This window comes from Mus musculus, chromosome 18 (assembly GCF_000001635.26).
Source record: "Mus musculus strain C57BL/6J chromosome 18, GRCm38.p6 C57BL/6J".
NCBI classification, from domain to species: Eukaryota; Metazoa; Chordata; class Mammalia; order Rodentia; family Muridae; genus Mus; species Mus musculus.
Window position 1 is genome coordinate 37,692,947 of NC_000084.6, and position 17,239 is coordinate 37,710,185.

The following is a 17,239-nucleotide window of genomic DNA, read 5'->3' on the forward strand; positions in this document are numbered from 1 at the left end:
CTACATGTATGGCTGTGGACCAGTGTACCGGGTCCTGGTACCCACAGACACTAGAAGAATGCAACTTGAACTGGAGTTGCAGTTGGTTGTGAGGCAATATGTAGGTGCTGTGGCAATCGAACCCAATTTCTCAGGAAGAGCAGCCATTGTTCTAAGTTGTAGGCCACCTTTCAAACAGCCTCCAGGTTTCTTTTTAAACGATGGACAACATATGATGTCTGAGGTGTCTGTTATGAAGAGTCGATTTTATTAATAAATTTATTAATAAAAATCATCTTCATACAATTTAATAACTTGCTTTCAAGTAAAAGTCTGCATCAAGGAAAGTTTTGCAACCTATGCTTGTGTCAATTTCTATGAAAATACCTAAAAGTGTATGGTTTTTATTATTTACTCGTTTATTTGTGTATTTACTTATTGATGGTGCTAGGGATCAAATCTAGGGTCTCATACTTACCCAGCAAGCACTCTACCTACCGAACCATATCCCAAGTCCTAGATTATAAAATTATAGATTTCTAATTAAAATCTTTGTCTATTGATGAGTTATTAGGTGACTTTGCTTTTCTCAAAGGAGGAGCTTTCCGGATTGTCCTTTTTTTTCTGCCATAGCTTTTTTTTTTTTTTTTTTAACTGTTATCCTTCAAGGGTGATGTCATTAAATATCTGTCTTAAAACAAATAGGCTGCTCACTACTTGTCAACTAAATACCTAGGATTTCCTCCATGGGAGGTAAATGAAGCCCTGTCTCCTTCATTTACTATACTGGTTGCCTCTAAGATTCCCTCACAGGAAAATGTCTATACGTGGTTTGACTAGTAACGGGAAGTCATAATAATAATACAGGTAACCCAACTCAGACTTTCTGTCTGAGATAAGGAAGCTGCTTATATTTCATAGCCTTAGACTGGAGGCCTGGAAACTTTCTCAAAGACTTCACAAGTCTACTGCCTATCTTTCTGCATATGACAGCATATATAGGTCTCTCTGCAAAGATACACTGAGAGCTGGGTTTGTTTCCTTTGCACACGAATGTACTATTAGGTAGATGCTCATGAACCTATTCTGATAAAATATGAAGTCTTGATATCAACAAAGGTAAGAATTTTAATTTCTTGGTTAAACAAACTCGATGTGGAGAAGACATAAAGGACTCAATGATACATAAAATCAAACGTTTCTGGAGAAGTGAAAAAAACTAATTATATTGACCTCAGGGTGTGGGAGTCTCATTGTCAGAATTAAAACGTAATTAAACATAAACACTGCTACACAACAATGCAGCGAAACCCTTGGAAATGAAAATAACTAAACGAAGAGGGAATAAAAAATAGAATTGGTGTAGTAACTGGTTAGGACTCTAAGCGTCGCTGTTCACCAGACTGGGAAAGAAACAGTCAAAAAAGCGACTAACTCCCAGCGTCCTCCGCACCAGAGACCAAACAAGCTCTTGGGGAAAGCCACCATCCTTAGTCCCGCTCTCCCCGGCTTTAGAGAAATAAGGAAACAGCAGGTTGAACCAGGACTAAGAGGAAAACAACTAAAGAAAAGACAATGGCAGACCCACCGAGGCGCTGGATCTGCAACGACTTGCTGACGTTCTTCATGCTGCTGGGGACGCTGTGCGCGCCAGGAAAGGGGCAGATCCGCTACTCTGTGCGGGAGGAGCTGGACAAAGGCTCCTTCGTGGGCAACATCTCCAAGGACCTGGGGCTGGAGCCCCGCGAGCTGGCGGAGCGCGGGGTCCGCATTATCTCCAGAGGTAGGTCGCAGCTTTTCTCTCTGAACCCGCGAGGCGGCAGCCTGGTCACCGCGGGCAGGATAGACAGGGAAGAGCTGTGCGTCCAGAGCTCTCCCTGTCTCGTCAGCTTTAACATCTTGGTTGAAAATAAAATGAAAATTTATGGAGTAGAAGTGGAAATCCTTGATATTAATGATAACTTCCCCCGGTTCCGCGATGAGGAGTTAAAAGTAAAAGTTAATGAAAACGCAGCTGCAGGAACACGTTTGGTGCTCCCCTTCGCGAGAGATGGGGATGTGGGTGTGAATTCCCTCCAGGGTTACAAGCTTAGCTCCAACCGGCACTTCTCTCTGGACGTGAAGAGCGGATCTGACGGGCAAAAACACCCAGAGTTGGTGTTGGAACAGCCCCTGGACCGTGAGAAGGAGTCTGCTCATGACCTGGTCCTCACAGCTTTGGATGGCGGAAACCCAGTACTTTCGAGCACCGTCCATATCAGCGTGACCGTTCTTGATGCAAACGATAACGCACCCTTGTTTACCCAAAGCGAATATAGGGTGAGTGTTCCGGAGAACACACCTGTGGGCACTAGACTCCTCACACTCACCGCCACGGATGCAGACGAGGGAATCAACGCAAAGTTGACCTTCTCTTTCCGCAACGAAGAAGACAAAATTTCTGAAACTTTCCAACTCGATTCTAATCTTGGGGAAATCTCAACTATTCAATCCCTGGACTATGAAGAATCCAGATTCTATCTCATGGAAGTGGTAGCTCAGGACGGAGGCGCTCTTCTTGCCAGCGCTAAGGTGTTGGTCACAGTCCAGGATGTGAATGACAATGCCCCAGAAGTGATACTCACCTCCCTCACCAGCTCCGTCTCTGAAGACTGTCTACCCGGAACCATAATTGCGCTTTTCAGCGTACATGATGCTGATTCTGGGGAGAATGGAGAAATTTCATGTTCTATTCCCAAAAACCTGCCCTTCAAACTGGAAAAGTCAGTTGATAATTACTATCACCTACTAACAACAAGAGCACTGGATAGAGAAGAGACTTCAGATTATAACATCACAGTGACCGTTGTTGACCGTGGAACTCCTCCCCTGTCTACAGAAAACCACATCTCTCTGAAAGTAGCCGACATAAATGACAACCCACCCACCTTCTCTCGTCCCTTCTATTCCACTTCCATCTCAGAAAATAACCCCAGAGGTGTCTCCATTTTTTCGGTTTACGCCTATGACGCTGACAGTGGTGATAACGCCCAAGTCACTTACTCCCTGGCTGAAAATACATTTCAAGAAGTGCCTGTGTCATCCTATGTCTCCATTAACTCTGACACTGGTGTCCTGTATGCATTGCAATCCTTTGACTATGAGCACTTGAGAGACCTGCAGCTACTGGTGACAGCTAAGGACAGTGGGACTCCTCCACTCAGCAGCAATGTGTCCATGAGCTTGTTTGTGCTGGACCAGAATGACAACATTCCTGAGATCCTGTACCCAACTATTCCCACTGATGGCTCCACAGGTGTGGAACTGGCACCACGATCTGCAGAGCCTGGATACCTGGTAACCAAAGTGGTGGCAGTGGACAAAGATTCGGGACAGAATGCCTGGTTGTCCTACCGCCTGCTCAAGGCCAGTGAACCAGGACTCTTCTCAATAGGGCTTCACACGGGTGAGGTGTGCACAGCAAGGGCTCTGTTGGATAGAGATGTTCTCAAGCAGAGCCTGGTGGTGGCTGTCCAGGACCATGGCCAGCCCCCTCTCTCAGCCACTGTCACACTCACTATCGCTGTAGGAGATAGCATCCCAGATGTACTGACTGACTTAGGCAACCACAACACACTGGCAGAGCCCCAGGATTCAGACCTCACACTCTACCTAGTGGTTTCGGTGGCAGTGGTGTCCTGTGTCTTTCTGGGATTTGTTACCGTGCTGTTGGCCCTCAGGCTGAGGCACTGGCACATGTCACGCCTGCTTCAGACTTCCACAGGCAGATTGGCCGACATGCCCGCCTCCCATTTTGTGGGCATGGATGGGGTGCAGGCTTACCTGCAGACCTATTCCCACGAAATCTCCCTCACTACAGACTCCAAAAAGAGCCACCTGATCTTCCCCCAGCCCAATTATGCTGACAGGCTCATTAGTGAAGAGAGCTGTGAGAAGAGTGAGCCTCTTCTGATACCTCATAATATACACACACACAAAGAAGAGCCCGGAGATGCTCAGGTCAGTTTTCTCTTTCACTAAGAACTGGAATGTTTTCTTCATTTGTTTTCTCACTCGTTTTTCTGGTAGAGTCAAAATTGGATACAGTGGAGCATCATTTGCTGTATTGGAGTTTAACTCTAGTTTGTCCAGTAATAGATATTTTTTTAAATTATATCTGAGACTGAATATCTTTTCTCTGAGTGTGGATATTTTAGAAAAATCTGACAGAAGCCTTACCTTAAAAGAAAGTGATAAATATAATCATTTTCCTTTAAAAATGTTACTAGTTTAAAGGTAGATATTCTGCTACTAGAAGAGTTGTATTAATTCAAATCATTATATATATTGTTCCCTTTGAGATATTTGTCTACATATTATTAGTGGACATGGTTCGTAGGTGTGATGGTTTGAGTGAGAATGGCTCTTATAGGCTCACATGTCTGAGTGCTTGGTCACCAGGGAGTGGAACTGTTTGAGAAGGATTAGGAGGTGTGGCTTTTTGGAGTAAATGTGTCACTGGTGAAAGACTCTCTCTCTCTCTCTCTCTCTCTCTCTCTCTCTCTCTCTCTCTCTCTCTCTTGATAAGGATGTAAGGCTCTCAGCTACTGCTCCAGCACTATGCCTGTGTGCATCTGCCATGATGATCATGGACTAAAACTCTAAAACTGTAAGGAAGCCACCCCCAAATTAAATGTTTTCTTGTCGCCATTCAATGGTGATGCATGCCTTTAATCCCAGCACCTGAGAGGCCAAAGCAAGTGAATTTCTGAGTTCAAGGCCAGCCTGGTCTACTTAGTGAGTTCCAGGACAGCCAGGGATACACAGAGAGAAACCCTGTCTTGAAACAAATACTTTCTTTTCTGAGTTGTCTTGGTCATGGTGTCTCTTCACAGCAATATAACAGTAATCAAGACAAAAACAGTAATAGTAGAGGATATTGTATGTGCTTCTTATTTTATTATACATATAGATAACAATTTATAATATTTTCACAGACCACTAGAGAATAAGGAAAACTTTTGCTCACTTCCTATCAGAAATGTAGATTAGATTTTATATTGATGGTAAGATTATAACATTCTAAAATCAAAAGTTAAGGTTACCCCATGTAATTATTGCATATATGTCTTCATCAGGAAGTAAATCAATGAGAAATAACCTTAGAATTCTATTTTGTTTTGTGATATATGTTCACGTCTCCAAAGAGTTGAATTGCTGTGTTCAACCAGTATAAATGTGTCATGCCCCGGCATCTGCTGGCTTCTTCCTCTTCAGTTATCAAAATCAGCATCTCTCAGAATGTTTACATTCGCCCATATGTAAACGCAAATCTGCTTTGTTACAAGAGTAAAAAAATTGTATTCAAGAAAATCGCCATGACTTAAGAAAATTCATTTCTTAGAGGTGAGAGCTTGTTTTAGGCTAATAGATTTTTCTTAATGGAATGTTTATTCTTGGGTCTCAAAACTCATGAGCATGGATCTTATGAGAAAATAACTACTCAGTTTATTTTCTGCACCTTTTTATATGCCCTTTGCTACCTTACCGTTCAATTAGAAATAAATGATATAAATTATTAGTGGGATTATAGGTTGTTATTTTAGACATATAAAGGTTTGTTAATATACTGAAAAACCCAAGAACACCTGATTTTATTTTCTAAGCATTTAAAGGACAACCATACTCTATACATATGTACATTCTTCTGATAACAGCAGATATAACATTATAATACAGCAAATAACAGTATAAACAACAGATTTGCCAAAGAACTAATGAATTCAAACACTAAGAAGAGAATCTGTGTAAGTAGAGATGTTCATTCATTCATGTCATTCACTTCTTCACAGAAATATGCCACTTGTGTGCGTGCGTGCGTGCGTGCGTGCGTGCGTGTGCGTGTGTGTGTGTGTGTGTCTGCCTGACTGCCTAACTGTCTGACTGCCTGTCTGCCTATGTATATGCAAGTGGAGGTCAGGGACAACTTCAGATGTTGTTTTTCAGGCACCAACCACCTTATTATTAAGACAGAATCTTTCATTGGCCCAAACCTCAGCAGGTAGGCTAGGCTGTCTGGCCAGGGAGCCCCAGAGATCTTCCATCTCTGCCTCCCCAATACTACAATTACAAGCACTGCCACCACGACAGTTTTTTTAAACCATGGATTATAGGGATCAAACTGAAATCCTCATACTTGCAAAGCAAACACTTCATTGACTGAGGTATCTCTCTATTCCCCTTTTCCATTATTTGTAATGGAAATTTTTGTATTTGATTATATATACTGAGACAAACTTTCTACAATGAATAAACATCCTTTAAATATCTATAAGCAACTGATAGACTTTACATTATAAAATGCCTGTTCCATACACTGAAGGGTAGAGGTGCTATATGTACATTATATTCTTTTAAATAGTAGTTATAATGTGTGTTCTGAAAGGGTAGCTTTCCCATAAAAATGAGGTACTCTTAATAGTTAGAAGGCATATGTTTTTAAAGTCTTGTTTCAGTGTGGTTGGTTTTTTTTTTTAATTTGGATAAAGTACAGATGATCAGGCAAGAGAGGTGGCTCAGTCAGTACAGTGCCTGCCATGTAAACACACTGACACTTGAGAGATGGCTCATCAGTGCAGAGCACTTGTTCTTGCAAAGGACCACAGCTGGATTCCCAGAACCTGTATGGCAGCTCACAGCTGTCTGTAACTCCAGTTTCAAAGGATCTGACACCCTCCTCAATCCTCCACCGGTCCCATGCATGCATGTGGTACACGTACAAGCAGACAAACACCTATACACATAAAATAAAAATAGGTTTTAACCCAAACCCCTGAGCCCATATACAAACAAGAAAGATGAATATTTGTCTCTAACCCCAGTACTAGGGAAGACAAGAGTGAAGGAAACAGAGGATCGCTGGGACTTGCTGTCCAGTCAGACTGGTCATCCGGTGAGCTCCGGGTTCTAGACAGACCCGGTCTCAAAACACAAGAGAGCGCTGGGAGGAGATATCTGACATAACCTCTAGCCTATGCATAACGTATGAAAATAATGATGACAATGGTAATAACGCCAGTGAATGACTGTCTACAATCCTGGGCATAATGAACAGTTTAAGATGCTTTAATGCTTTGTGTTATAAAGTGAGGTCATGCTGCGGCACACTGGACACATTTTAGAATAACAGCATATTATATAAGTTAAAGGTACTTTTCTTTATGGAGGTTTTCTAGTTTGGGAATCTACTTAAAACTATAAGACACGATGGGCAGTGTGGTCAGTGGCGCACACCTTTAACCCCAGCACTTGGGAGGCAGAGGCAGGTGGATTTCTGAGTTCGAGGACAGCCTGGCCTACAGCGTGAGTTCCAGGACAGCCAAGTCTATACATAGAAACCCTGTCTTAAAAAATAAAAATAAAAAAACTAATAAAAATCTGTCTTAAAAAATAAAAATAAGACATGCTACATGACTATTGAAATCAACATGTTTATTGACTAGCAAAGAATGTCAGTTAAAAACACTTACATGAACTGGATATTAAAGCACACACCGTTAATCTGCACTCTGGAAGCAGCGGCAGGCAGATCTCTGTGAGTACAGAGCCAGCCTGGTTGGTCTACAAAGTGAGTTCCAGGACAGTCAGTATTATGTCTCCACCCCGCCCTCAATATGTTTAAATGATTATACAGTAAACTGGGAACCATGGAAAAATCAACATTAATATCTTTCTTTCATATATATGGTTTTAGGGATTCATGTCTCACCTCTCAAATTCAGATAACTTACCATTGTTAATCTACTTGGGGAAAAAAAACAATACAACTGTAATGCAGCGATAAACAACACTATTTGTAAATTGCTTTATTGTGTGAAAGCTTCATACATGAATATGAGTTTTTATCAATCTTCATTCTTCCCCCTTCTAATCCCTCTCCTAATCCCCCCACTTTTTCCACATAACTTCATGTGATTTTTAAAATAAATAAATAAATAACTCCATTGAGTCCATTTGTTACTAACTGTAGTGCACATGGATACAGAGTAATCTATTGGGGGGATGGGTAGCCTCCCGATCCCACATCCCTGTAGAAAACCATCCTCTTGCAGTCACTCCTCAGATAAGGAAGAGATTTCTTGAGCCCCTCCTCATCCACAACAGTATTTTGTCAGCTTGGTCTTGTGCACGCCGTCTTAGATGCCGTGAGTTCCTACGTGCAATGCATTGTCATACAGCAATACTTATTTGTTACAGATGTTTATTCTCTCTGGCTATTGCAATCTTTACCTATCCTTTACTGAGCGTTGAAGGAAGGGGATCTAGTGATGGCCCACTTGTAGCTGAACATGCCACTGTCTCTCATTCTCTGCATGTTGACCACTTATGGCTTTCTGTGTTATTCACTGTCTACTACAAAAGCTGTTTCTCTGATGAAGAATGAAAGATGCAGAGAGAGAGAGAGAGAGAGAGAGAGAGAGAGAGAGAGAGAGAGAGAGAGAGTTAAGGAGCATTTTATTACTATGTCTATATCAGTACTATATGCTACCTCTATATTAGCAGAATAATAGTACTAATTGCCAATGGCTTTAGCCAGTCATGGAGTTTGGGCTCAGTTCATGATACCAGGAATGAGCTCTGTTTTGTGGGCAGGCTTTAAACCCAAGGAAGTGACTGGTTACTCCTGTAACATTCACACCACTATTGCAACAGTGATCTTACCAGGGCAATTGTTATTGTAGTTCACAAGGTTCATAGCTGTTGGAGGCTGATAATGACTTTTCTCCCTTGAAAGTGTGCCTAGAACCTTCTGGCACTTTCACCTTACAACTACACAGTAGGGATGAAACATCCAGGTAGGTACCAGCTTGATTTTGCCGTGACTTGTGAATCAAGTATGTCGTATCTTCAGCAGTATGGTCTTACCCTCAAGTTCTGGTAAATTTTTTTGTTTTGTTTTTTGAGACAGGGTTTCTCTGTATAGCCCTGGCTGTCCTGGAAATCACTTTGTAGACCAGGCTGGCCTCAAACTCAGAAATCCACCTACCTCTGCCTCCCGAGTGCTGGGATTAAAGGCGTGCACCACCACAGCCAGCTCTGGTAAATTCATTTTTAAATCATATTTATAGATACTTAACGACAAGAAAACAGAATCTCTTGCTTCTTACTATACAGTTTTAGGAAAACTATCAAGCCTTTTTGGTTGGTTATTGGGAGGAAGATGAGATGGAAAAAGATAATGTGATGATGACAAGTTCTAGGCCAACTTGACTCTGTATCAAGTTCTAGTTCAGTATAGCCTGAACTATATAATGAGACTCCATTCTCTCTCTCCTCTCTCTCTCTCTCTCTCTCTCTCTCTCTCTCTCTCTCTCTCTCTCTCTCTCTCTCTCTCTCATTCTCATGTGTGTTTTAAAGTGAAACAGAATTTTAAAAAAAACTAAGAGCAATGGGATTTAGAGCTTTTATGAGTTAAAGGGGAAAAAAATGAAATTTTACAGCACCTACCAAACTTGTACTTCAATAATATTTGTGATATTTCTTCTGCAATCACCAGCAGTTTCATTAATTCATTTGCATACTTTTCAAATATATATTTACCCCACTGGACAGAGCCTGAGCCTAGGTGTCTTCAGAGCATACCTACACAGTGACACACTTCCTCCAACAAGGCCAAACCTACTCTAATAAGGCCACACCTCCAAATAGTGCCACTCCCTATGGTGAAGCATAGAAACATTTGAGTCTATGGGGGCTGAACCTATTCAAACCACCACAGCCGGGAATTTACCTGTGAGTGACCTGACAGATCAAGAGCAGACTTGTAGTCAGAAGTTGACCTGTATATTGGCATTCAAAATGATTGATGAAAAGCTGTTAAACTTTTATGTATAAGTGGCCTGATCAAGACTATTAACTAGCCGGGCATGGTGGCGCACGCCTTTAATCCCAGCACTCGGGAGGCAGAGGCAGGCGGATTTCTGAGTTCAAGGCCAGCCTGGTCTACAAAGTGAGCTCCAGGACAGTCAGGGCTATGCAGAGAAACCCTGTCTCGAAAAACCAAAAAAAAAAAAAAAAAAAAAAAAAAAAAAAAAAAGACTATTAACTAAAACTCACTAGCATTATCAGAAATATCACCATGCTGGAAATCATCAAACTGGACCTAATTTGGCCCACCTTAAATGAATGTAGATGTCAGTCCATTGCTATTACACTGACTGCCTTAATTACTTTTCTGTTGCTGTGAAGAGACTCTATATGACCAAGGCAACTTACAGAGGAATGAGTTTATTTGGGCTAACAGTTTCAGAGGGTGAGTCCATGACCATAATGGTGGAGAATATGGCAAGAGACAGGCAGGCAGGCTAGGTGCTGGTACAGTAGCTGAGAACTTACATGCTGAGACAACAACCTTGAGGCAGAGAGAGAGCCAACTGAGAATGGCCTGGACTTTTGAAGCCCAACCCTAGTGATACACCTCCAACAAGGCCACACCTCCAACAAGGCCACACCTACTGCAAGGCCACACCGTCTAATCCTTTCTAAATAGTTCTATCAACTCCAAAGCATTCAAACATGAGCCTATGAGGTTACTCTCATTCAAACCACCACACACTGCCTCAGCCCACACTACACTTCACTTTCTTCAAAAGGAGAACCCAGATGGCAGATGTTACTAGTATGGAAAGTGCCCCTTGTCAGAGAAAGGCACTCTTGCCATTATCTGCTCTTCACCACTGTGGACAAAGGGCATGCCACCTAGATGCTGCACCACCCAGATCAGGGAATTATGGCAGATGAAAATGACAACCTTCCCCAAGAATGATGGTTGATGCCCCAGATGAGATCATCAGGGGCAAGATTACCAATTCCTTTACCAGTGCTGATAATGCAGTTACACAACAGCTCAAGTGAACAGTGAAGAGGGAAACTCCACACTGATGGGTAATTGGCCTTTGAAGAAATGGAGAGCTACATAGTTGGGGTACAAGCAAGTGATGGTGGAAGTCACACTGTGCATTGCAAAACATAATGGGGAAATTTTGTGCTGAATAAAAGGAAAATTCCACTTACAATATAGGCCAAGATTCAAAACACATATATAAGTAGGGAACAAATGAAACCTTAGGCCAGGAACAGATTCCAGAGTATAGTGTCATTATCACAGCAGTGGGCAAAGGAAATCTGTCCCATTCTTCAAGCACAAACTTCATTCTGTAAATCTCAGACATCAGTGTCAACACTCAGTTTTCCACCAGGACTCCTATATGGTTCATATAACTGAGAACAACCCCCTTCTAGACTCCCCACGATGCTAGTAAGTCCTTCGGATCCTGATTTGGGGCCTATCAGTCATGTAGCCTACGGAATCTTGGCCAGTGACCTAGAGCTAAAGTCATTATCCTATATGTTCCAAGTGGAGTTTGTACAATCATAAGTAGCTGTAGTCTTTCAAGCTGACACTGAAGTCCCACATTCAGGATTCTCCAGCCTCAATGCCAAGGTGGGCATGTGCATGCTGGTGGGCCATCTCAGTGACAGCACCCAACATAGGCTTTCCCCTATGCTAGTAATCTCTTCTACATAATACTGCCAACCACAAAGATCCTGGTTATCTAATCATCAAAGTAGTGCTGATAGATACAAACTCTGAAGACAATGGGAACTCTGCCATATGGGAGTCTACAGCATAGGACTGCTCATAGAAAATGTACTGGGCATACTTTGAGAAACAAGATAAAGTCCATCACCACCTCTGACTGTAATGAAGATCAGCTACCTCATTAGGCCTCTGCTACACTACATGTAATCTTTGCAGATAGCTTGCAAGAGGTACTTCTGGACCTTAGTGATTACCCACTCCTCTTTAACCCCTAGGCAAGCTCCAGGTTTATCTGATGGTCATCTTGACCTTGATCTTTGTGCTCTTTCTCCTTGCCATTATTGTAGCTATTGCCCTATCTCTGTGACACTTCTATAGGCTCAACACTGGAGTCTGTTTTGAGGCTGATCTCTGCTTCAAGGCTCCATAGAAGGTTTTCCCTGTCCCCAACTATGACAGGGGAATTCTACCTTACTCCTCCAATGGCTTGGATGAACTGTCTAATGTTCTTTAGATACTGAGATTAATTTCCTCAGTACAAAGCCCAAAAAACGTTCTACTACAAGGTCTATGTGTTGAACCCTTTGGGGCTGAAAGCACCAGTTCATAAAGACAACCCAAACATGACCTTGTTTCAATAAACTTGCAAGCAGTTCCTTAAAAATCTTTCCCATATATAGTTAGGAGAAAACTCATTAACTGAGGGATGAAACACTGCAGATTAAGTACTACTTGATTCTGTTGTGTTTATTAATTTTTCTTGGCATGGTGCATGCCCTTTGTATTTGTGTTGTAATTGCTGTTCTGTAGAAACTCTCCTGGTGGTCTCAGGTTTTTATTAATTCTAAAGCAATACAACCGAAAACATCTCAATGAAGTCATATGCCACACTGTTATTATCATACATTATCTACCTCCTTTATAGTGCTTAGGTTTCTGACACCTAAACAAGGTTATAGTCCTGTCTTGGTCACTATTCTATGTAAAAACACCACGACTATATCAGCGCTTATGAAGAAAAGCATTTAGTTGGGGCTTGCTTACAATTTTAGGGGTTTAATCTGTTGTCATAATGGCAGGGAACATGGTGGCACACAGACACTATACTAAAGTTGTAGCTAATGAGTCTACCTCTGGATCCACAGGCAACAAGAAGAGACAGGCTCTGGGACTGGCTTGGGTTTTTGAAATTCCAAAGCCCATGCCTAGGTACATACTTCCTTCTACCCCACCACACCCACTACAATAATGCCACACCTTTTAAGCCTTCCAAATAGTTCTACTCCCTAAGAAATCAAATGTATGAACCTATAGTGGGTCATTCTTATTCAAACCACCACAATGCCTAAACCCAGACATCATTTCCTGAATTTAACACAACTCCATAAAATTAGGTGATCCACTTACCTTGAGTAAAATCACAAATATCCCATGTACAACACAATAAATAAATGTATTAAAATGTCTTATGCAGCATGGAAGACAAATGCAATAATACGTCCTGTTTTGCAACCCAGAAGGCATTGCTCAGTATGAGTTTTGATACACACAAAAAGGAAGATGGCACACAAAGCAACTCAGGGGGATGATGGGATGAGGACATGGATGGCGAGGCTTGTCTGGAGCATAAGGTCTGAGTGGGAGATACCTGTGAATAGATGTTTGTTTCAACGCAGCACTGGCATGTCCTACATGCAGATTAGAATTCTGAGAGCAATAGGGATGGATATGGTCTGAATTTGTTCATAATAGATGTGGAGTGTCAGCATATGAGAGACGGATCTGCCTTAAAAGGTGAGTTGTTTGAAGAAGTTGTCAGAAATCCTCTGGTGGAGAATGTTTTAGTGGGGGTAATGATGTGTCTTTGACTCAAGGAAAGAGAAAAGAATTATGAACTGATAACACAACTGGATTAATCATCTTTCTTTGAGGAAGGGCTATTTTCAGAAATCTTAAATTTAGCTTAGCTTGATGGACAGTAAAGGAATCACACATGGAATTCCTTAGATAAAAGTGGATTGACGTTACGATAAAAAGTTGTATGCACCCTATACATTTCCACTTCCTTTAACATTTTTTAAAAGCATACACAAATGTAGCTGATGTTACAATAATTCTTTAAATGTTAATAGGAACCAATAATGGCACGTAAAAATGGCAACTCTTCTGCTTGATTACACTGGAGTAGATTCATTCAGAATGTGTTTGTGGCTATCAGTGACATTACTGATAATGGGCAAATGCAGGTGAGGATTCAAGAGTTCCTCAGAAAAATGTGATACCATTCCTGTTATGCCGGATTGTAAAAGATATTTCCACAAAAATGAGTGAGAATTTTTCAGGGAACACCTAAGACCATTTGAAATTGGACATATTATTCTTGTTTCAGTTAATCTCTGAAATATAAATGTCATAATTGCAAATTTAACAGAAAAAAAATCCTCTATCAGTTTCACAAAACGAGTGCAGTATGAAATTAAGACTCTAAGTGTCGCTGTTCCCTAACCCGAGCAAGAAAATCAGTGGGAACAAGGTTGTGTCATGTTAAAATACCAAACCTATGCAAAAAAGAAAAAGAAAAAGAAAAGAAAGCTATTCTGAACTGGCTCTCAACTGGTCTATGTTCGTTTAAGGACCTTGACCTCTAATTCTGTGGATTACCAAGTGGGCTGGGGCTGTTTTTCCCACCAGCAATCGCTGGGAAGTCTTTAAAAAGCCAGTCATGGCGGCTCTGCAGAGGCGCCCGCCCTGCTGCGAGTTGCTCCTGCTTCTCAATCTCCTGTGGTGGTTGTGGGGCTCAGAAGCTGGGCAGCTCCGCTACTCTATTCCCGAGGAAGTGGAGAAAGGCTCCTTCGTGGGCAGCATCGCCAAAGACCTGGGGCTGCAGCCCCGCGAGCTGGCAGAGCGCGGGATTCGCATCATCTCCAGAGGTAGGTCGCAGCTTTTCTCCCTAAACCAGCGAAGCGGCAGCTTGGTCACCGCGGGCAGGATAGACCGGGAGGAGCTGTGCGCCCAGAGCGCGCCCTGTCTTGTGAGCTTTAACATCCTTATAGAAGATAAATTAAATCTTTATCCTGTGGAAGTAGAAATAGTGGACATTAATGACAATGCACCCAGATTCTTAAAGGAAGAAATGGAATTGAAGATTCTTGAAAATGCAGCTCTATCCTCTCATTTTCTACTAATGGGTGTCTATGACCCCGATGTGGGAGTGAACTCCATTCAGGGCTTCAAGCTCAGCGGTAGTAGTCACTTCTCAGTACATGTGCAAAGCCAAGACCATGGGCCCAAATACCCGGAGCTGGTGTTGGAGCACAGCCTGGACAGGGAAGAGGAAGCCGTTCACCACTTGGTCCTTGTTGCCATGGATGGTGGTGACCCTGTCCGAACAGGCATGGCGCGAATTCTTGTAACTGTCGTAGATGTGAACGACAATGCTCCAGTATTTACTCAGCCTATCTATCGTGTGAGTGTCCCTGAAAACCTGCCTGTGGGTACACGAGTGTTAACAGTTAACGCCACCGACCAGGATGAAGGAATCCATGCAGAAATAACATATTCCTTTGTGAGGATCACAGAAGAAATCTCGCAGATTTTCTGCTTGAATCCTTTAACTGGGGAAATTTCCACTTCCGAAACTCTAGACTATGAGGATTCAAGATTTTATGAGCTGGATGTTGAAGCCCGAGATCAATCAGATCTTCAAGACCGAGCAAAAGTTTTAATAACCATCTTGGACATGAACGACAATGCACCGGAAGTAGTGGTTACATCTGGTAGCAGAGCAATTGCTGAAAACTCACCTTCAGGGACCGTAATTGCTCTTTTTCAAGTCTATGATAAAGACTCTGAACGGAATGGCCTGGTAATATGCTCCATATCAGAAAGTCTCCCATTTAAATTGGAAGAGTCATTAGACAATTATTTTCGGTTAGTGACAAATACAGAACTGGATCGCGAACAGGTATCTTCGTATAACATCACTGTGACAGCCACTGACAGAGGAACACCACCTCTGTCAACAAAAATATTCATTTCCTTAGATGTGGCAGACATTAATGACAACCCACCTGTTTTTTCCCGTTCATCCTACTCTGTCTATGTCTCTGAGAATAACCCTAAGGGCGTCTCCATCTTCTCTTTGAATGCAGTGGACCCTGACAGTGAAGAAAATGCAGAAATTATTTACTCTCTGGCCAAAGAAACCCTTCAGGGAACACCTCTATCCTCCTTCCTCTCCATCAACTCCATCACTGGTGTCCTGTATGCACTGTGTTCCTTTGACTATGAGCAGTTTAGAGAACTGAATCTACTGGTGACAGCCAGTGACAGAGGGAAACCCCCACTTAGCAGCAATGTGTCACTTAACCTGTTTGTGCTGGACCAGAATGACAATGTACCTGAGATTCTGTACCCTGTTCTCCCCACGGATGGTTCTACTGGTGTGGAGCTGGCCCCCCGCTCTGCAGAACCTGGATATCTAGTGACCAAAGTGGTGGCAGTGGACAAAGACTCAGGTCAGAATGCCTGGCTGTCCTACCGCCTGATCAAGGCCAGTGAGCCAGGGCTCTTCTCAGTGGGACTACACACAGGTGAGATCCGCACAGCAAGGGTCCTGCTGGACAGAGATGCTCTCAAGCAGAGCCTGGTGGTGGCTGTGCAGGACCATGGCCAGCCGCCTCTCTCAGCTACTGTTACACTTACTGTGGCTGTGGCCAGCAGCATTCCTGACATCCTGGCTGACTTGGGCAGCCTTGACCTTCCACACAAGTCTGAAGATTCAAGCCTTACAATCTACCTGGTGGTGGCGGTGGCCACTGTTTCGTGCATCTTCTTTGCTTTTGTCATGGGGCTGCTGGTGCTCAGGCTGTGGCACTGGCACAAGTCAAGATTGCTGAAGGCCACAAGGAAAGGTGTGTCAAATATGTCCACTTCACATTTCGTGGGTATTGATGGGGTGCAGGCTTTTCTACAGACCTATTCCCATGAGGTCTCCCTCACAGCAGACTCCAGGAAGAGCCATCTGATCTTCCCCCAGCCCAACTATGCCCACACACTCATCAGTCAGGAGGGCTGTGAGAAAAATGAGCCTTTATTGATACAGGAAGACTCGGCTTTTTGCAAAGAGGAAGACTCTCTTGATCAGGTAAGGTTATTGCACTTAATTAAAAAAAAAACAGGACATTGTAAATGTTCTCTTTAATTGGTGATGAAGTACATTCTCTTTTACAATGAATCGTATCTGCCATCGTTTGCATATAAAATGTCACAGGGAGATCCAAGGCTTGGTCTCCAATAAAAGTAATCAGAGGCCAGGCAGTGGTGCATGGGCAGTGGTGCATGGCTTTAATCCCAGCACTCTGGAAGCAGAGGCGGGCAGATCTCTGAGAGTTTGAGACCAGCCTGATCCTCAGATTGAGTTCCAGGAAAGCCAGGGCTACACAGGAAAACTGAAAAACTGTCTTGGGGGGTGGGGGAGGTGATCAAAGGAAAGCTTTTGGAAAGGTGTTATAGTGTAAGGATTCTGATCTTGTCAAAGGATTGATCCGTTGATGGGTTCATAATTGGATGGGCTATTGGGAAGTGATGAAAGTGGGTACCAGTAGAAAAGAAAGATGATTGCTTGAAGACACAATCTTGGAGGGGATATATTATCCGGGGACTAGGGCTTTATTGTTG

General features: G+C 42.7%; 11 protein-coding genes and 1 pseudogene across 11 annotated transcripts in view; all 12 read left to right on the forward strand.

Annotated features, from left to right (window-relative positions):
* Gm37013 (predicted gene, 37013) overlaps positions 1–17,239 on the forward strand; it is an 889,226-nt gene that overhangs the window by 740,299 nt on the left and 131,688 nt on the right. The window lies entirely within an intron of this gene.
* Positions 1–17,239, forward strand: part of Gm38666 (predicted gene, 38666) — an 874,243-nt gene that overhangs the window by 725,316 nt on the left and 131,688 nt on the right. The gene's annotated exons all lie outside the window — the stretch shown is intronic.
* Gm38667 (predicted gene, 38667) overlaps positions 1–17,239 on the forward strand; it is an 868,072-nt gene that overhangs the window by 719,145 nt on the left and 131,688 nt on the right. The window lies entirely within an intron of this gene.
* The window catches only part of Pcdhga1 (protocadherin gamma subfamily A, 1), a 180,096-nt gene that overhangs the window by 31,172 nt on the left and 131,685 nt on the right, over positions 1–17,239 (forward strand). The window lies entirely within an intron of this gene.
* The window catches only part of Pcdhga2 (protocadherin gamma subfamily A, 2), a 172,944-nt gene that overhangs the window by 24,020 nt on the left and 131,685 nt on the right, over positions 1–17,239 (forward strand). The gene's annotated exons all lie outside the window — the stretch shown is intronic.
* Positions 1–17,239, forward strand: part of Pcdhga3 (protocadherin gamma subfamily A, 3) — a 167,539-nt gene that overhangs the window by 18,612 nt on the left and 131,688 nt on the right. The window lies entirely within an intron of this gene.
* The window catches only part of Pcdhgb1 (protocadherin gamma subfamily B, 1), a 161,599-nt gene that overhangs the window by 12,675 nt on the left and 131,685 nt on the right, over positions 1–17,239 (forward strand). The window lies entirely within an intron of this gene.
* Pcdhga4 (protocadherin gamma subfamily A, 4) overlaps positions 1–17,239 on the forward strand; it is a 156,634-nt gene that overhangs the window by 7,710 nt on the left and 131,685 nt on the right. The gene's annotated exons all lie outside the window — the stretch shown is intronic.
* The window catches only part of Pcdhgb2 (protocadherin gamma subfamily B, 2), a 152,014-nt gene that overhangs the window by 3,088 nt on the left and 131,687 nt on the right, over positions 1–17,239 (forward strand). The gene's annotated exons all lie outside the window — the stretch shown is intronic.
* Pcdhga5 (protocadherin gamma subfamily A, 5) overlaps positions 1,429–17,239 on the forward strand; it is a 147,496-nt gene continuing 131,685 nt past the window's right edge. Inside the window, exon 1 of the mRNA NM_033588.5 lies at positions 1,429–3,978. Within this exon, the coding sequence (NP_291066.1) occupies positions 1,555–3,978 (2,424 nt within the window). The 5' untranslated portion in view covers positions 1,429–1,554. The remainder of the gene's footprint in view (positions 3,979–17,239) is intronic.
* On the forward strand, positions 13,033–13,123 carry Gm24401 (annotated as a pseudogene).
* The window catches only part of Pcdhga6 (protocadherin gamma subfamily A, 6), a 134,770-nt gene continuing 131,685 nt past the window's right edge, over positions 14,155–17,239 (forward strand). Inside the window, exon 1 of the mRNA NM_033589.2 lies at positions 14,155–16,706. Coding sequence (NP_291067.1) covers positions 14,283–16,706 — 2,424 coding nt within the window. The 5' untranslated portion in view covers positions 14,155–14,282. The remainder of the gene's footprint in view (positions 16,707–17,239) is intronic.